Source organism: Vanacampus margaritifer, chromosome 1 (assembly GCF_051991255.1).
Source record: "Vanacampus margaritifer isolate UIUO_Vmar chromosome 1, RoL_Vmar_1.0, whole genome shotgun sequence".
NCBI lineage: Eukaryota > Metazoa > Chordata > Actinopteri > Syngnathiformes > Syngnathidae > Vanacampus > Vanacampus margaritifer.
In genome coordinates, this window is record NC_135432.1 from 63,717,643 (window position 1) to 63,739,025 (window position 21,383).

The following is a 21,383-nucleotide window of genomic DNA, read 5'->3' on the forward strand; positions in this document are numbered from 1 at the left end:
CACAATATATCTTTTTTTGTTCTTCTGTACTTGTAAAAAAGTCTGACTTTATTCATTACAACAGACATAGAAGAAGAAGTGTCTTTGTTTTTGTCATCTGTCAATCTATCTCTTCATCCATCCAATGAACCAATGGGTGTTCAGTGGCATGTCTAGCCCCGCCCCCACACAAAAAAACAAGTGCACTGTAATCCTGCGACCTGTCCTCCAAACAAACGGCTGCTTAGGAATTTGGCATTTTGGGGAACCTTTCTGAGCTTTTGGGCCCGCCTGCTCGCTATTCATCATTTGACCGGGCCTTCACGTTGTACACAATGGACGGATCGATACACAACACGACGACAACTTTCTGCCCGTAATACCAGTGCTCTTCCATTCTGCGTGGCCCCCACTTGGAAGTCTTTCTCGCACATAAATCAAGACAACTTCCCCCTCCCTTAGAGAGGCCGGCGCACCCCCAGGAGCCCTGCTGATCACCCTGACACTCGTCTCTCCTCCTCCCCCCCCGGAGTTGTGACACCAGCAGAAGGTCCTGCTGAGCGGGAGATGTCAGACGTACGGATGTCAATTTGATTCACAGCCTGAGCGCCCTTGTGTGCGAAGAGGAGAAAGAGAGGGAGGGGGGGGGGGAATCAATATTTCCAAAGATGCAATTCCGTAGAGTTTACACGCACGGGAAAAAAAAAACTAAAATTTTTTTTTTACACTTTTCCGTTAATATTTCTGCATATTATTGTATCGTTTAAATATTTATTTTCTGTTTATTTTTTTTTCTTAGTATTTTTTATTTTATTTTGGAATTTAGCATCTGGCATAGTAGCTGTAGTAATTAATTGTATTTTTTCGTTATATCTGTATATTTTTCATTTTCCTCCAAATATTAAAATGAAATTTCCTTCTATTATTTTTGTCCAATATTTATTTATTTATTTAAATATTAACATTGTGTCTACTTTTTAAATCTTTTGTAATAATAATTTTTCTCATATTTCTATTTTTACAAAGAATCATGTATGATTTTGTTCAAATATTCCTTGATACATATTTGCATATATTTTACCAGATATTATTGTATTATCAATCTAATAATTTTGTTTTAGGTTTAAAATGTTTGTATTTTGTATTTTCTTATAATGTTTGTGTGCTAAGTCTTTGTCTCCTAATTTGTATTATTTACAAATATGTCTGTGGTAATATTTTTCGAAAGTGTTATTTTTTTCAAATTAATATTTGTGTGTACGTCACAAAAAAAGGAGACAATACTTTGTTGTTTTTATCTAAAAAAAAAATTCTATTGATTTTTCATATATCTTCTCAAATATTTGTGTATTTTCAATTTCAATTTGCTATAATTTTCTAATATTTGTTTCTGTCTTTTTTAATTAGTATTATTTTTTTTATATTTTTGTGGTAGTAATTATAAAAAGTTTTTTTTTTAAATTTGTTTGCATTTCACACAAACAAATAAAATAAATACTAATATTGTTGTATGTTTCCAAATACTTCTTTAGGTTTTGTTAGATATTTTTAATATCTTTGTATTTTTCATCCGATATAATTCACTATTCTTTTTGTTTTTTGTTGTTTTTTTAAAACTTATATTTGTGTATTTTTTCATCCATTATCCATCAAATAGTTGTCCTAATATATTTTTTTTTTTTTGAGGAGGGGGGGGGGGGGTCTTATTTTGAGCAATACTACTTTGGCTCTTTATTGAATGTGCAAGTGTGTACCGCAAAACCCTGTTGTGTGTTTTTTTTCTTTCATTAATATGGCGGTCAACAATGATAACCGTGATCATTTTGCTCATATTAATCATGATATGATTTCTTCCCCTAGCGTTTCATCTCCTGACTGAATACAGAATACGTCACTATTACTCTCTGTGTGATTGTTTGGCCTCTAAACCAAAGCGACACACGCGTAAGCAATCAAGTAAAAGAAAGGAAAATTGGGGGGGGGGGACAAAATCCACTGGGATTAGAGACACCGTGTTAGCTCAGGACTTCCTGCTGCCACAGTTGTTGTGTGACAAATCCTCACATCGAAACGCCCTCGCGTGCCCCACACACACACACGCACACATCTGCGCCACACACATAAACACACAAAAGCACTGGGACGAGAGGGGGAAAAAAACAAGGGTATGCACGCTTGGTTGAGACAATAGGCTTATAAAAAAAAAAATAATAATAATAAAAAAAAAAATAAAAAAAAGCAGCACTGTTGTTCGTACTTAACGGCTATTTAAGTCTTACCACAGGCCAGTGAAGCCAATAAATCGGAAGAAAGCCAAACCCGAACCCTAAAAATCAAACCCTAAGCCATTAACGTATATGAAAGAAACCAGTGGTCTTACCAGGTCTCGTCGTTCTTGAACTCCAGCTCGCCGTACGTGTCCTCGAAATCCTCGCCGCCCCCCTTCGCGAGCCCCTCCACGGTGCGGTAAGGCACGATGACCGTGCCCCGGGCGCCCGACGTCCGCAGCACCTTCACCTCCATGACGCAGACGCTCTCGCTGATGTGCGTGGCGCCGCTCTCAAAGGTGAAGATGCCGGCGTGGTCGTCGTCAAGGATCGTGACGGTGGCCACGGCGGGGAAACCCAGCGCCGCTTTGGGGTACGGTAGGCTGTTGGCGGACAGAAGCTCCTCCTCCGTCTCCAGCACCCGCAGGTTGCACAAGCGCACGAAGAAGTGCTCGTCCTCCTCGAAGATGTCGTCGTCGATGATGCCGACGCTGATGTCCTTGAGCGTCTCGCCGGGCTTGAAGACCAGCGTGCCCTCGGTGAATTCGTAGTCGGCACCGGCGTTGGCCGAGCCGTCTTCCGTCTTGTAGTCCACGCGGACGGTCTTTCCCACGTCGCCGCCCCGACGGGTGACGGTGAGGATGGCGGCGCCGCAGTTCTCCAGGCACTGGTAGGCGGCGGGCTCGAACGCCACCCGCGACACGTACTCCTCGGGCTCGTCGGCGCGCACCTCCGCCATGCTGGCGCACCTCTTGGCCTGCTCCGCCACGTGCTTCTTCAGGATGTTGCCGGCGCCCGTCATCATGCGCGTGGCTTGGATGCGGTAGAAGGCGCGGCTCTTCTGCTGGTGCGACAGCGCGTAGTAGTTGGCCATCTCCACCAGCTGGTCCATCTCCTTCTCCGGGTGCTTCTGCTTCAGGTCCTTGAGGATGCGGATCATGTCGCGGCGGGACTCGTCGGCCTCCCCGCCCTCCGCCGGGCCCATCAGGTTGACGCCGCCGTCGGCGAAGTGGGAGTTGACCATCTTCCCGTCCATCTCGATGCCCTTGGAGGAGCGATCCGGCTCGTTCTCGATGATGACGCCGCCGCGGTGCTTGTCGGCGCGGTACTTCCGGCGCATGAACTTGTAGAAGAGAAGCCGGCGGTCGGCCACCCAAGCCAGCAGAACGCAGATGGGGAAGAAGGCCAGCGTCACCAGGCCCTCCCAGACCTGCACCACGTTGGGCGAGAACACGGCCAGGATCATGTAGAGCCAAATGTACGCGAAGATGCTCCAGCCGGCCGTGATGAAGAAGACCCGCAGGTGCTTGACCTTGCGCACTTCCCCCTGCGGGATGACGGACACGCACAGGCCCACGATGACAAACATGTTGAAGGCGGCGCTGCCCACGATGGTGGACGGGCCCAGCTCGCCCGCTTTGAACTCGTGCCCGCAGACCTCGATGATGGACAGCAGGATCTCCGGGGCCGAAGAGCCCAGCGCCATGAGGGTGAGGTTGGACACCGTCTCGTTCCAAACGCGGATGGTGGCTGTGGTGGTCTCGCCGTTGGACCTCCGGATCACCACCTCCTTCTCCTGCGACGTGATGACCTCAATGGCTGCCATGAAGCGGTCGGCGATGATGGACACGCCCAGGAACATGTAGATCATGGCCACAAAGTACACGATGACCCGCGCGATCTTATCCCCCATGGACGGATCCTCGGGGTACCAGATGGGCAGGATGATACCGGGGGTGCACTTGTAGGTCCCTGGGCAGGTGGCGTTGTCTGAGCCGAGCGGCGGGCTCGGGGTGGACCGGGCTTGTGTACCGAGGAAGGTAGCAGCGACTGAGACCAGTCCGAACCAGAGGCAGGCCGACCGCCCCGGACTTACGAGCCTTGAGCCCTCCATGCACCCTCCGTGGTCTCACGGGTCCCGACTGCACTGCGATCCAGCACTGGGCCTTGACTTTGACCACCTGGACACAAGTTAGGAAGAGACACGAGCTAGCTTAGCGTCCACAAAGCCACATAACCGTCTTTTTCGAATGAGGTCACGCTTTTTTCATGGTTTCGTACAATCTTGGTCGGTTACTGCTATTAATAGTAAATCCTTGTTGTGGGGGAAGCTACATGCTAAACTAGCGAGCTAGCTGGTAAAAACGTCATTTGTTGCCGTGAAAGACAGCAATGCCTCGAAAGTATTTGTCAACATCCAAAAGAAAATAGAAGAAGAAATTGAAGAAGAAGATGAAGTCATGGCAACTAAGGTGTGACGCTATTAGTTAGTTAGTTAGTTAGTTTGCTGCCGCCGCTAGTTTGGTTTGAAGATCAGCGTCATCAACACGATTAGGGAACAAGGGTTTTTAGATCTCTGTTTTTGTAAACTAAATGAACCAAAAAAAGTCAACTCACAGTCCAGTGCGACTTTTATATAAATTTTTTACGCTTCATGACGCATTTTGTTGACTTACGATTTATAGTATAATCCGAAAAAAAAAAATACGGTACTTTTATTTTGGCCGGTTTCTACTTCCTGTTTTCCTGCCATTCACCTCAACTGGCTCAAGCGCCAACAAAAGGGACACCTGTGCATTTAAAGTACATCTATTGACGCTGTTGGACTTCTATTAACGGAGCGGTTACACAACTTTTCAAAGAAAGAAAACAGCGTGGGAGAGAATTTCCCGCCAATTTCACAAGTACGCAAATCCAGACGGGGCGACCTACTTTATAAGCAGCATAATCACGACAAGTTGATTTCCTCCGTGGGAGGCGGGCCGGAAAAAAAATATTACCCCCCCCCCCCCTCGCTCTCAATCTGAAAATTCATGAGCGCGACTCAGACCTGGGAAGCAGATAGAAGAAAGGAAAAAAAAAATGTAGATAAGGTTTGTTTAATAAAACGCTAGCCTGCGGACTCGTTTGTAATCACTAGAGTTTACGTTTTGGCTTTTGGATGTGGAGACCAATTACGTCGATGGAAGCCTGATTGTCTTCAATTGTCATGGGAGGAGAGGAGTGGAAAAAAAAAAAAAAAACCCACAAACGTGCAGGTTGGGAAGCAAACGAGCTCGCTCAGCAGGAGCTGCAGCCCGACTATGCGGCGTCCAACATGTCGCATTTGTCCGTAAAAAAAAAAAAAAAAAAAAAAAAGAGGCAAACCAGGCGGCAAGAGAGCATGAAAAGCGACGATGCAGACGTCTTGGAACATGCTAAGCGCAAACCGCTACGTCTTAACGCACCTCCGTCGCCTCGACGGGATGCAGGCTGACAACCCGTTTAGCAATAACGGCTGAGGTCATGCAGAAGCGGACGCCATCTGGTCAGCAGGCTAACATCACAAATACCATGAATCATGTTTATTTATTTAGAAATATTTAAATCGAAAAAAATAAAAATTTAAGACCTATTTTTGTACTACACCTATTTTTGAGCCGGGCCGGGTTTTGAGGAGGACACACGTCTCCGAAGGCGTCTTCCTGCAGTGCTTGGTCTTGTTCGATGGATTCTCACGCTGTTCTAGTTAAGATTGTAAAACACTACATTATGTGTTAAATGTTGCCCACTTGGCATCCATTGCAGCCTGGTCACACTGGAAGGGGGATTCCCGCCCTTTTGTCCCCCCCCCCCCCCCGTGTCCTCTTGGAGGGGTTAGATGAGGGGATGTCGTTAATATTTGTCAACTGTGGGCTTGTGAAGCCCTGTTAGAGTCTTTTTGTGATTAAAGGCTATATAAGCTAGCTGGATTGCGCAAAAACTAGCAAAACAATGACGGTAAAAAAAATTAAAAAATGGACATGACACTTTTTTTTTTTTCTGCCAAGTGTGAAAAATGCGTAAATAAAGAAAATGGAACATTGAATTATGACAGAGTGTGAGTTTTGATAGTTGATTGTTAGCTATGCTAACGTTAGCATTGCGCCAAAAGCTTAGCGGAGGTGCGGCGTCCGGAAGGATTTATGTTCAATTTCCTTTGAATGTTTTTTCGTATGGAACGATCCGCCCCCAGAAAACGAAATGGTGCGTTCCAAACACGTCCATTCGTAGCGTCTTCCGTGTCCTAAAGATTTACAACAATTGATTAGGCACTAAACAATTCAATAGACACGCCCACGCCTTGTTTGTCAATAAAGCGCGTTAAGACTCACGCATCAACCTTCCTCGCGAGCTCTGTTGGTAAAATTGAAATGAATAATGAATACTAATGAAATGAGTCCCAAAAACTGATAAATGATGGAGCCTGGCAGAAAATGTTGTTGTTGCCATTTTGTTTTGCATTTGAACTCGCATGAGCTCAATTATTGGGACGCTAAAATTACTTCAAGCTCCGTGACGCAAATACATGTCACAATTAAGGTTTTTGTTTTGTGCTTTTTTTTTTTTTGCTTTGAATATTTGAACTCAAACTATATTCGCACGATTGATGGATTTTTCCTGCTCTGAGAAGAAATATTTTGTCATGGAATTCGGGTAACCTTAATGAACCACGCGAATCTCTCCTTTCTGCTTCATGAAGCAGAATTTACGTAATAACTTCTTTTCTTTGTTCTTTTTTTTTTTTTTTTTTGCTGTTGTTGTCATTTTTGCATTCATCTAAATGCTTCACTTTTGCATCTGAACTGGCATGAACTCAATTAATGCAATGTTTAATTAGTCTTGTTCACGCTCCACGAAGCAAATACTCAATTACAATTGCTTTGAATTTTTTTGTTGCTTATTTTAGGGTGGTTACTTTGCATTTAAACACATGCATGTATGCACATTTAATTTGCTTTTTCCTCCCCTGTGAAGAAAATATTACATGGCAACATATTTGTTTTGTTTTTACCTTTTTTTTTTTTTTTTGCTTTGCATTTGAACTTTTGAACATGTTTTTTTTTTTTTTTTCAATCTGCATTTGAACTCACATTAAATCAATTCATTGTTTATAAGGAATTGTTCTTGCCCGACTGCTACAATACCATTTTTCCATTTTTGGCTTTGCAGTGGAACTCGCATAAAAACTTAATGCGAGAGCTAAACGTTACATGACAATATTCAACTTGATTGCTCCACTGAGTAATTACTTGCATTAATTGGTGTTAAACATTGACGGCGAGCAATCAGTCACTGTGCTGACTTATCACTCGTGTTTATATGCGGGGGCTCTTGTGCATATATGCGAGAGTTATTAAGCGACATGATTTATTCATGCACTCCTGGATATTGTATTCCCGTCAGCGTCAAATGCTGTTCGGCGAGCCAATCGTGTGGCTCATTTCAAGTAAGGCTTACAGGGATTCTCCTAAATTGCATTTTGCTGGCCAGTCAAATATTAGGCACACCTGCGTCGTCTATTTACAGCGGCGAGGAACTGCGTTTTTTATTATTATTATACACATTTAGAAAAGCTTTTTGACAGTATCGATGAAAAACATTGAGTAATATCAATTACACATGCAAATGTTCACCTAGCGAATGCTAACGTGAATAGCATGTATCTGATAGCATAACGGTTAGCGACCAGTATCGATTTCTTTAGGGTCATTTAAACTCAAGCTGTTGCTATGCTAGCTGCTAACAGACACAAATTTGGCGATAAACCTAGAATAGGAAATGGAGCCTAATGCGATAAAAGCTTAATTAAAGATCGCGTTCACACATTAAGCAATTTTAGCAAGCGTACGCATGGCTAATCATTAGCCATACGTACGCTTGCTAAAATTAGCCGCTAATGGCTAATGATTAGATAAAAGCAAGAAGAAAAAAAAAGCATGGAAGCGCAGGGAAACTTGAAAGAACTTTTAACTTTGCCCTCAAAAAGTGAAAATCTGGCTCATGCTGTAATTACATATAAGAGCCACAAGATGGTGGCAAAAACACGGCATGAAGCTCCTCAACTCATTTCAACGTAGTTTGTTTTTTTGTACTTCGCAGGACTGACTAGTTTATAAAGGTTGTTACTAAGGCAACAGCTTGGGTAACAAACTGAAACGGCGAGGGTAAGTGTGACGATAACCTTAGAACAGGAAACGGAAACAGCGCCATTTCCTGTTTGGATTTGGCCACATTTGCACAGGCTAGGCCGGCTAGCAAAACATTTTGCAAAGATCGGTAATCTATCATTTGATTTAGACAATTCTTATTGGTATATTGTTGGTCCCGAACATACTATGTTTGCAAGGAAAATAAACCGTATCGGTGAAAACTGTTTTGACTCTGGACGTGACTTCCTACGGGACTGCACGCAACATGTTCAGTATTATTGAGGTGTATAAACGGGGTCACATACATAGCGTGCGTGACACCACAGCCTTATTCTATTTTTGGACATGTGCGTGTGTGTGTTGGGGGGGCTACTTAAAAAAAAAAAGGGGGGTGTCATTTGAGCTGCACACTCAGCAGAGCTTCAGCTGTTACTGATTAATCATCATCTGTACCTGAAGTGGAGGGGCAAGGGGGGGGGGGGATCCCCTACGAACACCCCCCTTGCCAATTTAAAGGAGACATATGTAACATTGTGCACGCTACGCATTAATAAGAGAACATCAATGGCGCGCCCATTAGCGCCTTAGGCACGCGTACAAGAGTGTTAATTGATGCCATAAATATGCATTATGAGGATTATTATGGGCTGTCACTTACCTGGGTAAGCTCGTGCCGAAGCTGCACCACCACCTCCCCTCCCAAAAAAAAAAAAAAAAAAAAAAAAAAATCACGCTGACACCCACCCCCCAACCCCCTCAAGCCGGCTCGGTTCCCCCGCCAAGAGGTGTCTTGGATCGGATCCGCCGGAGGGGCTCGCCCGTGGTGGTGCTGGTGCTGGTTATGGTGGTGGTGGTGGGTGATGTCCTCCTACCCCCAGAAGCTCCTCACGTCTGGCGGGACTGAGCGGAGCTGTCAGTGACGAGGGAGGAAGAGGAGGAGGAGTGAGGAAGGAGGGAAGGTGGGAAGGAAAGAGGGAGCGAGGGGTGAGTATTTTAAGGTCCTCGCCGCTGATGGATGCTCGCAGCGGCTCGCGCTCAACCGCCGAGCCGTGAATCAGCGCTCTCCGGTGGGGAAGGCGCGCGCACGACGTCCCTCCTCCTCCTCCTCCTCTTCCTCCACATTCAGTGACGCTCTCCCGCATGGCGCCGTGAGCGCCTCCTCATCTTCATCTCCCCTTTTTTTTTTCCCAGTTTGGGGGGTTAACATTATTATGATTATTTTTGGTGGCGTCGTCCAATGGTAGGCTCGGCTCCTTCCCGCGCGCGCGCAGCCGACTACGTCATCGTCCTCATCAGCTGAGAGGAGAAAACCTGCAGCGATGCCAGCGTGAGGACTGTAGTCAAATTATTAGGCACACGTGCACCGTGGAATCTAATAACGAAGATGAAATGCTAAATAAATGTCAGTGTTACTTCAGATTTTGCTGATGGCGTGGCAACATATTCCACCAGGTTTCCTAGGGGGGGTTCTCATATTTTGCCAACATTGGAGATGTTGCCGTCTAAAGGTGAAGGGTGGGAGGAGGAGGCATTCAGTGACTCATTGCAAAATGGAAACAAACCACATCGCCAACAAAGTGAAGAATTGATTTTGGGGACTATCACAGCAAGGTGTCTAATGTTTTTTGGGGGATTCGAGATACAAGATGGCCTGAAGAATATTATATACATATGTCGGAACCATTCACCCAGCTTGGGGGTCACTGCCCCCAGTGCCCCCCCCCCCCCGATCACGACTACCACTGTTGCCTTTTCCGTCCACATTTTCTCTCGACCTTCGTATTTATTTCTACAGCTTTTCGTGTTCCTTTTTCCAGATGCTGCTATCAGTCGTTTGTCAGTCCGGATCTGGAAGTCCGACAAGCACCTTCGGAGGTGTCTGCAATCTTGATTCTGGGACCTCCGGTCCATATTTGGTACAGATGTTCCAGCACACTATTTTTTTGTTATCTGGTCGTGCCGCTCCATGTATGCCTTGTTTGCAAAGTCGCGAGTGAGTCTGGATTTCCAGGCTACTTCTTTGTACTTGGGGTCCTGTCCGATGTGGTCGATCCCTCTACTGTCTTTTGTTTTAGGGTTGCCATGGTTACTGCCTCTGGTGTGTCTTTCAGTCCAGAAATTTCCAGTCGTTGGTATGTTTTCTCAATGTCAGACACTCCTTCAGTTTGTTGATGGTAAATGCCATGCAGGGGCTTGCCTTTACATGACAGCCCATCTGGCTCCTTCTCCTTATTTGGCTTGAACATGTCTGAGGCATTCACCGAGCATCCCTTATTCTTGGAGGCCTATTGTTTCTTCCTGGATGGTACCCGTGACGCCAGGACGCTCCCTATTCCACGACCTTCCGTTTTGTGCACGGCTTCAGGATGCTGGACTTGGGGTGGAACCGTCCTCTTCCAGTGGCCAGGGTGTTATGCCAGCGGGGTATCTGATTACTGGCAAAGGTGTTAAATGCCTGTATCTTATTCTTGACTACTTGAGGCATTTGGCCATGGCCGCCGCTACCTCCTCGTGGTTGCTATTTGCCTATGGAATTCCAAGGTATTTGTACATTTACAAAAGAATCCTCCTTAGGCTTTCTTGTAGTCCGTCCAGGTAGTGCACAGGTTGGTTCTTCTGGTTTTACAGTCTTGGTCAACCAATATATTGATCCATATGCCTCCTCATTTTGGCTTCTACGATGCCCGAGCTTCCTTGTGGTGCTGAGGCAGGTTATCGGCCAGTACCGTAGTTTTGATGGATTCATGAAGAGAACTGTCTGACCTCCTGATACTCTTCCAGTTTTGCTCTGTCTCTGCCTTGGGTGGGTCTGTTTCGGTCTTGCTACTTTGCAAAATCGGAGTTGTTGGAAATCATCGTGTTTTTTCTCCTTGTCCTTACCTCTCTCGAGTACCTCTTCAGTAGCTAAGGCTGTGTGAGTCGTTGCTTGGCAATCTCAAGTGCCTCATCTGTGGACATCTTGCTTCGTTTTTTTTGTTTTCAAGCTTCACACCTTTGCTTTGCTCCGTTAGGAGGCTAACTTCTCTCCGGGTTGTCCTTACTTTTGCCTCTAGCCTTCTCTTCCACGGAGGTGGCCTATGCTCCTTCCCATGGTTTGTCTCGTAGCCAAACATCTCTAGGATAACTGTTGCATAGATCAGCCGGTTAGCCTTGGTGATGTTCTCAGTAAGGAAACTCAGCAGTGATGTGTTGACATCATCAAGCAGGGATTCTGGCAGTTCTTCTTTCAATAGCCTCGGTCTTCTCTCTCAGGTCAATTGCTCTTGTGTTGAGCTATTCTGGTAGTGGGGCTTGGAACCCATCCATCCATCATCTACCGCTTATCCGGGGTCGGGTCGCGGAGGCAGCAGCTTTAAGCAGGGAAGCCCAGACTTCCCCCTCTCCCCAGCCACTTCAGCCAGCTCCTCCGACGGGATCCCAAGCCGTTCCCAGGCCAGCCGAGAGACATGGTCTCTCCGGCGTGTTCTGGGTCGTCCCCGGGGCCTCCCGCCGGTGGGACATGCCCGGAACACCTCTTCAGGGAGGCGTCCAGGAGGCATCCGAACCAGATGCCCGAGCCACCTCAACTGGAGTAGCAGCTCCACACCGAGTCCCTCCCGAGGTTCTCAACCTATCTCTAAGGGAGAGCCCGGACACCCTGCGGAGGAAACTCATTTCTTCTTGTACAAGCGGCTTGGAACCCACTCTTTTCTATTTTTGAGGGTGACCTTGTGTCCTGGGTTCTCCCCTTGCCGTAGTTTCTTTGAACTGCCGTAGCTGCCATGTATCCTTTCTCACGTCGCACTCCATCCGTACCTTGTTTTCCTCTTTTGCTCCATCAATGCCTTGCTCCTCTTCCACGAGCCCGTTTCTCACCAGTGTGTTCTGGTTCCCCCAACACCCGACGCAGACCCTGTTGACCCAGGCATTTCAGAACTAGTTGGACCCAACTATAAAGGCAAATAAACGGATTGATTTGGAATGCTAACAGATCCAAAAAGTAGGACGTCGATTGTTTTTGAACAAAATAACGAGTAAACAAACCCATTGATTTTGAATGCTGATCAAGAGAGCAGACTTATTGATTTGGAATGTGACCTTATCAAAAGTAAAGAAGCATATCGATTAGGAGTGCTACCTGATCAAAAGAAACCTTAGTACATATAATAGCGTAACACGTTGCTACCTATATGTTACCTGATCAAGAGAGCAAAATCATATTTATTTTAAAATGTTAACAGATAAAAAAAAAATAGTCAAGAAACCTACTAACTTTAGCTGCCTGATCAAAAAAAAAAAAGAAGCAAAGACTCCTTTTGATTCTCAATGCTAACCAATCCAAATCAGCTAACTCCCACGTTAAGAAACTTTCAGGGATTGTTCCTGTGAGTCAGAGCATGCAAAATGAAGTCAAATGAATGATGTGCTCGTCTTTCATTAATACTCCTGTTTAATTAATACTTAAGACTGCAAGCTCGTTCCAATTCATTAAACGGGATCAATAATGGATGCGTGTCAAAGCCACAGTGCAGCAGGAAACCATCTCGTTCGTGCGTCAACAACCGCAGTTAGCTGAACTCACATTTTTGGGTTCAACGATTTCTTTTTAGCCACAAAATAGACAGCAAAAATGTCTACATTTTCGTTTATTTGGGAAAATAAACTTTTGTTTTCAGATCTTAAAAGGACCAAAATATTTTTGTATGAAAGCGAAAAAGATTGAGCTGTTTTTCATTGAAGTGAATAAGAAAAGAAAGATTTTTCTTTGGTTTGAGTTACATCCAAATTTGGGCAAAAATCCCCCCCCCCCCCCCAAAAAAAAGACGGCAACAAAAATGTGGCACTTCTGCCAAAACAAAACTTTTCCAGTGCGTTTTTTTTAACATCTGAAAAGCTATCAAATTTATACCTCTTTGTGAATCAAGATTTAGTATAATTTTTTTTTTAACGTTTGACCAAAATGTTCCAAAAATGCTTTGTCGGTTTTGTCCCATTTTGCCAATAAAAAAACAACAATTTGTTATTTCTGCAAAAACAACTTTTCCGATGCATGTCATTCAACTTGGTTGAGTCCACCAAACGTATTTTAATATCTGAAAAACTACAAAATTTACATCCTCGAAAACCTCAAAAATGTTCATGATTTGACAACAAATTTTGTTCAAATTTTGCAAAAATTTTTCATTCACCAAAAACAATTCCAAGTTATTTTCTTTTTATATCTGGAAAAATTTCTAAATTTGCATCTTTGTAAGTGAAAATTTGGCAAATTTGCATCTTTTTATTTTACCGTTCCCTCTTTCTTTTAAAGGCTTTGTCCAAACTTTGCTTGTGTTTTAATTTAAAAAAATAACGTTATTTCTGAAAAACAAAACATTTGATTGTATGTCTGCGATATTTCTTTGGCTGTGGCCTAAATATCATCATCATCATCATCATCATCTCATCTCGGTGTCCGGCCAATTCTTCTTTCACCCCCCCGCGGAGTTGTGGGCGTGGCGGCCACGTTCCCGTCCGGCTCATCATGTGCAGAGTGAAGCGCAAGAGCCGCGGGGGGCATTTGTTCCGCGTGGACTCCCCCTCAGCTGCCAAACGTCAGCCTATTTTTAGATGCCGGCGGAGGAAGCGCGTGAGATGGGCAGCGGACCGATGAAACCGGAGCGGTGTCCTCGTTCCTCCTCAGCCTCTTCGTCGCGGGCATCCTCCGAGAACAGCGCAAGGGTTCGAATTAGAGGTGGAACCATGAATTGATTCAGCCAAAACTAATTCCTCAACTATCAACTATTATAACTTTTTTTTTGTTGGAAAATACATTTCAAATGAAAATTGAATTTGTCAGCCTGTGTTGTCACGCCTGATTAACTCGTTCACTGCCATTGACGACTAGAGACGTCAAAAATTAATGTGAACTATTTCTATTAGTTCCACATTTTTTTCATTTCATTAAATTTTTTATGAAAACCTACAAATGTTTTATTGTACATTTATAACAGATATAAAATTATCATGCGATTAATTACGATTAAACGCCCCTTATTTTTTTTGTTTTGTTTTTTTGATTAGGCCTGTCAGGTGATTATAAGTTTTAATTGTAATTAATCACATGACTTCACTAGTTAACTAACAATTAATCACAAAATTTATATCCGTTCTAAATTTACAATAATTTTTTTCTAGGTTTTCATACTCTTTGTTAAAAAAGTGGATTTTTTTTTAAAAAACTAATAGAAATAGTTAAAATGAAGTTAATATTTGAATGCATTTCATTTTCCAATTAACTCATTCACCGCCATTGACGACTATAGACGTCAAAAATTCATTTTAACTATTTCTATTAGTTTAACATTTTTTTCCCTACTTTTGTTAATAAGAGTATGAAAACCTAGATTTTTTTTTATTGTACATTTAGAACAGATATAAAATTTTTGATTAATCGTGAGTTAACTTGTGTACAGTCATGCGATTAATTACAATAAAAAAATGTTAATCGCCTGTCGCCCCTAATTTATAATAATCTATTTTTATTATGAATTTATGGCAGTGAATGAGTTAAAAATGAAGTGACAGGCCTGCTTTTCTACTGATTATTTTTTGCATACAAATGTTGTTTTCATGCGCTTCAAGATGGACACAATTTGCCAGCAGGTGGAAAGAGCATTTATTTTGGTAGATTTGAGCACAGCGATGGGAGAAGCATGAGGAGCACAATCCCGCCACCTACTGGCAGACTTGCTCAATAAATTAAAAAGGGAGTTTTTTTTTTAATATAGATTTTAATATACAGTGATACCTTGACTTAAGAGCGCCCCACCTTATGAGTTTAGTTAAGAGCTATTAATTACACACACACAAATGTGGCCTTGAGTTGTGAGCAAAAATTTTACTTCTGATTGAGCTTGAAGAATTCCGCCACTCGACGGGAATATCAGACTTGACAACTTCTGACTGACTTGCTATCTTAAACTTGAGATACGAGTGCTGTATCGTGGGAAGTGGCAACCCATTTGACAACCAGCAGCAGTTTGCCAGGTATATTATTTTGTACACATTTTTCAAAAAATATACTTTTTTTCCTGGAGTAGCATTTCCACTCATTCAATGGGATTATTATTATTTTTTTTAATTTGTGTTTTGACTGGAGTGTGATTCAGGAACAAATGAAACTCATATCTCAAGGCAACGCTGTGTATTGAGGGTGCGTGTCCTAGCTCTCCGGGGTGGTCTTCATGCGCTGCTGGTCCTGGTACTCCCGCGAGTTCTCCCAGGGCCGGGGCCCTCGAATGTTCTTCCAGTCGTCCAAATTGGCATCCTTCATCTTCTGCTCCGACAAAACAAGATGTCGGCGGCAGAGGAGGAGCAGAAGCAAACGTTTTTCAGTGCAACGCAGCAAGGCTTCTGTCGTTTCCGCCGCTGTTACGGATACTTTTTTCATGGAAACTTGAAAGTCTAATCATTACTACTACATTTTCTGTTCCTTGTTGTCATTTCTGTTGAATATTTTCATTCTCTAATGCCGTGTATAAAAAATGACAATACTTGGCCAAATCGGTTAAGTTTGAACACAATCGTGTTTCCCTCCATCTTATCTTATCTCCTCACCTCAAACTCTAGCTCTAACATGACCGACTGCGTCTCCACGTTCACTTTGGCCTCCAGTGAGGGATCCAACTGAAACCACACAAAAAGAACCAGATTAGGTATCAGTGCACTTCTTTGGCTAGCGATTCTTAAAAGTGTGGTACGCAGGCTCCCTCTAGTGCTACTTAAAAGAATCACTGAATATTTACGAGTTTGTTTAAACCTTTTTAATTCAACTGCTTTGTGAAATACATTTTAATTTAATGATTATTTAGGTAAATCTTTCCATTGGCTTTGGAAAAATGATGCGAGAGTCTTATCTTTGCTGCTTTTAAATAAAAATGTGACTTTTGGGGGGGGTTTTCTGTGAGCATGTGACACATCGGGGTGCTGCGGTTAATACTGAAAAAGTGGCGTACTTTCTTGTTGAGCTTCTGGGCGTCGTAGCGAATCTGCGCGAATTCCCGCAGGCCGAAGGAACCGCCGGTCACCATCAGCTAAAACCATATATAAAATTCAACAATTAGATTTGACTTTTAAAAAATAAAAATGCAACAAATATGCTCAATAATACAATATAATACATACTTACGAGCATAGGCACTCCATATCTAAAAGTCTTGTTCTTTTGCAGTGCCTTTAGGCTAAACATGATTCCTTTTCTGGTTTTTGCTTTTTAAATATATCTAAACGTCCATGTTCGTGAATGCCAAACAAGCAGGTTACTGCTGGGGTGCACTTCTCTACGTCCGGAGTGCTACGAACATTCCTAGATCTCCCACGTGACCTATTCAAACGTTTTTATTTCTTTTGACTATCAAATATATATGTAATAAATAGATACAAATTATTATGAATGGATATAAGGCCCATTTAATCCAGTAGACGTCCGACTAGAAGTCCAAAGAAGAGGTCACACAGTTGCAGTGTTGGTCCGAACCAGTTAAAAAGCCCGGAAGGCTACAAATGCCTCATAAAGTAAGGTTCCACCATACTACCTGGCAAGTTTTTGTGTCTTTCTCCAACAAACGAGCAAAATAAACAGATGATTAATTTCACGTTCCCTATTTATTTCCGTAAACAATCCCAAAAATAACTCTTTCTTACGTCAATTCAAGAGTAGCCACTTCCATCTTTGGTCCGACGCACTAAAATGTCCGATGTTAGGCTGCGAAGAACGTTGTGTATTTTCTTGTACGTATTTTGTTTCAACCCTTGGCTGTAATTTTATGATAATTCAGTAAACGTCCAAATTTGTCAGCCACTAACGTGTTGTTGAAGTTCCCAGTTTTATTTTTTCCCATCGTTTTAGTATTTTGCCAATAAAGCAATATATTTGATCGCCAAAGGCAAATTTACAAACCAAAACTAGTTTTTCTCTCTCTCAATAATTTCCCACATTAAACCACCATTTATAATGCTTAGTATTTGCTTAAACAGGATACTTTCGATAAGGTGATTTGTCAATATGATTCTATTTCTACATGAAAATGCTGTATTCAGTGCTACTTTTGGTCACAATTTTTATTTATTTTTTGGCACAAAAATGACTCACAAAACCTCATACGGTATGTGTTCACTAAAGTGACACATTTAGTCAGGAATGTGTTAGCTTGTGTTCTATTGCTGTATAAAATATCAAACTTTTTTTTTTAATGTATACAGTATTAATAAGGTAGCTCATACTCCCACTGATAGAAGCCCGATCTAACACGGAGTTCCTAGGTAATATATACACAATTAAAAATACTGTATGTCATTTAAAGTCTTGGAAATAATGAAACTAATACATATTCATCTTAGCACCTTATGCTTTTTCCATGGTATAGACATTAAATCTGGAACAACTGTTTGATAACGGGAACAATGTTTTTGATGAATATCATGATTAGCCCCCCCCCCCCAAGAAATCAACAGAGAACATGAAAGCAATTTTTCTTTATTACAACTTCCATCTCTCACTCTCAACCAGGTGAAGAAAAATACCTTGCTTTTTTTGTTCAGTATCATAAAATATGTTCACTTTATTCCTTTATGAATGAGGACAATGACAAGAAAATAAAAACATAACTTGTTTTTCTCTGTGTAAACTGCTTGGCATGGGGCGGCGGGGGGGGGAGGGGGCGCAAAGGAACAACACAACTTGTGAGGAGGACAAAAAAGATAAGGCCAGAGACGTACAAAAAGAAGCGGGCAGGTGTGGGGGGCAGAGCGGCGGAGAGAGTTCAAAGGTCGCTCTCGCCGTAGAGGGCGGTGGAGAAGGACATGTAGTCGAGGGCCCCTGGCACGCCGTCGGGGCCCGTGTATGGGGCCATGCGAACTATGCAGTACTCCGCCTGGTCGGGGGGCAGCTCTCGCCGCAGCTCATCCGCCAAGATGTAGTTCTGTTGATGGAGCGCACAGATTTTACTCTACATTTTGAGGCACATAAACTGAACAATTATGATATTTACATATAAATGTTTCACTATACAGCGTTCCTAACGGATGTACCTTGTCTCCGGCCAGGACCTTGAAGGAGGCCATGACCTGGTCGGCCGTGTCGGTGTCGGCCGTCTCGCGCGACATGAAGTCGATGAAGGCTTGGAAGGTGACCACGCCCATGCGGTTGGGATCCACAATGCTCATGATGCGGGCAAACTCGCTCTCGCCCTGCGATACGCAAACATCCACAACACATGCATAATTACAATCATATAATAATTCTGCATGCGGAAGCGCTGGTTTAGGAAGCTTGGCTGCTAGTTGTTTAGTTAGCTAGATAACTAGTTGGTTAGTGTATTGCAAACCAAATGGTACTTTAACTTTATTTACTCAGCTAGTTAGCTGGAATACTATAGCTTTCTAAGTAGCTAACCCTAGCTAACTTGCTGGGTAGCTCACTTGCTAGTTCGTTAGCCTGGCAGTTCAATTATATAGACAGCACAATTTCTAGATCGCTTACATAGTTATTTAGATGATCATATACTTCCCTAGGTAGTTTGTTCATTAATTACTGCATTGATAGCTACTGAAATAATGATCTAGCAAGATAGTTAAATTAATTAGGTGGCTAGTTAGTCTGATAAGTAGTTGGATGATTATTTTTGTTAGCATGTTTTATGGATAGCTAGCTAAATATATATTGTTGGCTATTTGTTGTTTTAGCTAGTTAATTGATTGTGAGATAGTTAGTTAATCGTTTAGTTAGCTTGTTCATTTTCTAGGTAGCTCAGTGGTGAGTTGTTAAGTTAGCTAGCCCACTAGTTATTTGTTGATTTATTTAGTTTCTAACTAGTTAGATTAGAGTAGTTCTCTCGCTTTGAGTCACAAGCATGGTCAGAGGACAAATTTAACTCATATCTCAAGGCACCACTCTAAGTGGTGCGGTAACGCTCTTGTGTACAACGCGCGTGTTTACCTGCTCTCGCGGCCTCTCATACACAGCGACCAAAAACGGACAAACTTTACCAGGTTGTAACCAACGGAGATAAGGCAGGACTTGAAGTCGTCGGCGTCCATCACTCCCGTTCTCTTCTACAAAAGGGACGAGCGACGGACGGGAAGGAGGGAAAAAAAAGAGAGAAAAAGGAGACGGAAGCAAAAGGGAAACCGTCGGAAGAGAGGACGAAGGGAGGAAAAGCAGGGAGGAAAGGAAAAGAAAAACAAAACAAAAAAGGTGAGATGAGTTAAAGGAGTACCTGCGCGTCATTGGCGATATCGAAGCCCAGGCTGATCAGGCAGGCCTTGAACTCCTCGGCCCCCAGCGTGCCAGAGTGGTCCTGACGTGTGTGGTGGTGGTGGTGGTGGTGAGGGGTAGTGGTGGGCATCGGGGGGCCATGCAGCGACACATAACAGCCGTGACAGCCGCAGGACGGGACAAGTGGGGTGGTGGCATTCGGACGACAGCGCGAAGGTGATTGACGGGGAGGTGTGGGTGATGTCATGCATTGTGGGGGAGGGGGTGGAGGCACGTGTGCATGTGTTTGGTGGTGGCGGCGGGAAGGCATGCAGGAGACACAGAAAACAGAGAAGACATCGCATGTTGGTTAGCATCTGCAGGGTCACACAAACGCACACACACATGCAGACGCGCACACACACACACACACACACATCCATCCATCCATACACATATGTTGATTGGCCAGGGCATTCTCAGGCGTTAATGTGCAGCGTGTGCGGCAGGCTCTCCGACCGCGTGGTGACCCCGGCGTCATCACTCATATATGGCACGAACATAGAGGGACAGGAATTGCGACTGACCCTGTCAAAGTGGTTGAAGGAGGCCCTGAACTCGTTGAGCTGCTCCTGGCTTATGCCTTTGGCGTCCCGCGTCAGGATCTGGTTCTCGATCTCGTTGATGGTGCGAGCGATGGTGGTCAGGAGCTGCTCCCAGCCCACGCGGATGTGCTGAACACAAGACGGCGACACAAAAACCATCACTTGGGTTCGAGAATAATTGTATTTATTTTGAATTAATTAATTATTATTATTTTTTAACTCTTTGACTGCCAAAAACGTTAAATAACGTTTAGTAAAATCCTATGGAGGAGTGCCAAAGACGTTAAAATACGTTTGTTTCAAAACAGAGGTGAAACTAACCATTTTCTATTGTTGATTACTGAAAAACGGAATAAGGTAGAAACAAACTTTTTTTTCCGATGAAAGATGAGAGTCCAATCTTTCATTTGGTAGTATGTGTGTTTCCATAGTCCAAACACATAATTTTCTGTGGACCTTGAAAGATCAGTCAAAATGCTTAATTCGGCTGACACCCACGGCATCCCTTTTCTGAAAACGTCTGGCAGTCAAAGAGTTAATTATGACTTTAAAATTTTATATATATACTGTATATATATATATATATATATATATATATATATATATTTTTTTTTTATGTGCATGATAGTGTGCGTATTTCAATGTGCAGCAATTTGTTCATAAAATGTGCTATAGAAATCAAGTGGATTGGATTGGACGGACTCCGACGCTAACGTTAGCTTCTTCGCGGCTACCTCCATGGTGTAGTTGGTGTGCTTGTTGTCAAAGATGAGCGCGGCCTGGATGAGCTGGTGGTCTCCCTCCAGCTGCTCAATCTTGGGCATGTAGTTGACGATGCTCTTCTCATATTGGCGCAGGTGCGTCAACTGGTCCTCCAGCGTGCCGTGCAGTTCCATCGAGATGTAGCCGATTTCCTGCACTCCACACGCAACGGAGCAAAAATATCAGAAGGAGAAGGTGAGGTTGCTCGCTAGCGGTCTGGCCTTCGGACTGACCTCCATCTTGGTCTGGATCCAAGGCCCGATGACGTTGGCCTGGCTGGCGAACTGGCGACGCAGACGCTCGTTGTTCTGCTGCCGGGCGTGCTCCTCGATCAGGGCCTGGTCACGCTGTGGGACCAGCTGTCGTACCTGCAAGGACACGTCATTATTAACTAGGGGTGTCAAAATGAGTGCCACTCATTTTTTTAACACGCGATTAATGACCGCCCCTTAATTGGAAAGTAAGTACGAGGGGAATTTCAGTCGCAACGCAGCAGACACGTCTACATTAAAATTTAGCAGTAATAAATGTAATAATAATGCATATATTGGTGGAGACTGGGTTAATGTTGTATTTAACAATTCTTAAAATGTGCAGAATTTGC

At 43.5% G+C, this 21,383-nt stretch overlaps 3 protein-coding genes across 10 annotated transcripts in view; all 3 read right to left on the minus strand.

Annotated features, from left to right (window-relative positions):
- Window positions 1-12,488, minus strand: part of slc8a3 (solute carrier family 8 member 3) — a 51,004-nt gene extending 38,516 nt beyond the window's left edge. The window contains exons 1-3 of one of the 3 annotated variants that reach the window (XM_077560098.1): window positions 8,856-8,923; window positions 3,685-4,207; window positions 2,360-3,573 (exon numbers count right to left, since the gene is read on the minus strand). In XM_077560098.1, coding sequence (XP_077416224.1) covers window positions 2,360-3,573; window positions 3,685-4,140 — 1,670 coding nt within the window. In that variant the 5' untranslated portion in view covers window positions 4,141-4,207; window positions 8,856-8,923. Of the gene's footprint in view, window positions 1-2,359; window positions 4,208-8,855; window positions 8,924-11,992 lie in introns of those variants that run through there. The other 2 variants (XM_077560097.1, XM_077560096.1) reach the window with 2 other exon arrangements.
- Window positions 12,489-14,817: 2,329 nt separating this feature from the next.
- Window positions 14,818-16,913, minus strand: cox16 (cytochrome c oxidase assembly factor COX16). 3 transcript variants are annotated; one of them, XM_077560103.1, is made up of 4 exons: window positions 16,862-16,913; window positions 16,174-16,251; window positions 15,776-15,844; window positions 14,818-15,494 (listed from the first exon to the last, which is right to left on the minus strand). In XM_077560103.1, exons 2-4 carry the CDS (start codon window positions 16,246-16,248, stop codon window positions 15,381-15,383), a joined length of 258 nt encoding a protein of 85 aa, XP_077416229.1. In that variant the 5' UTR covers window positions 16,249-16,251; window positions 16,862-16,913; the 3' UTR covers window positions 14,818-15,380. The 3 variants fall into 3 exon arrangements, with proteins under 3 accessions (XP_077416229.1, XP_077416226.1, XP_077416227.1); XM_077560100.1 differs by lacking the exon at window positions 16,862-16,913 and adding an exon at window positions 16,347-16,851; XM_077560101.1 differs by lacking the exon at window positions 16,862-16,913 and adding an exon at window positions 16,343-16,851.
- Window positions 16,914-17,677: 764 nt separating this feature from the next.
- Window positions 17,678-21,383, minus strand: part of actn1 (actinin, alpha 1) — a 40,147-nt gene continuing 36,441 nt past the window's right edge. For 2 of the 4 annotated variants that reach the window (XM_077560107.1, XM_077560106.1), the window contains exons 17-22: window positions 21,013-21,147; window positions 20,752-20,931; window positions 20,000-20,146; window positions 19,205-19,270; window positions 18,248-18,406; window positions 17,678-18,138 (exon numbers count right to left, since the gene is read on the minus strand). In XM_077560107.1, the coding sequence (XP_077416233.1) occupies window positions 17,980-18,138; window positions 18,248-18,406; window positions 19,205-19,270; window positions 20,000-20,146; window positions 20,752-20,931; window positions 21,013-21,147 (846 nt within the window). In that variant the 3' untranslated portion in view covers window positions 17,678-17,979. Of the gene's footprint in view, window positions 18,139-18,247; window positions 18,407-19,204; window positions 19,271-19,434; window positions 19,516-19,999; window positions 20,147-20,751; window positions 20,932-21,012; window positions 21,148-21,383 lie in introns of all 4 variants that reach the window. The other 2 variants (XM_077560104.1, XM_077560105.1) reach the window with 2 other exon arrangements.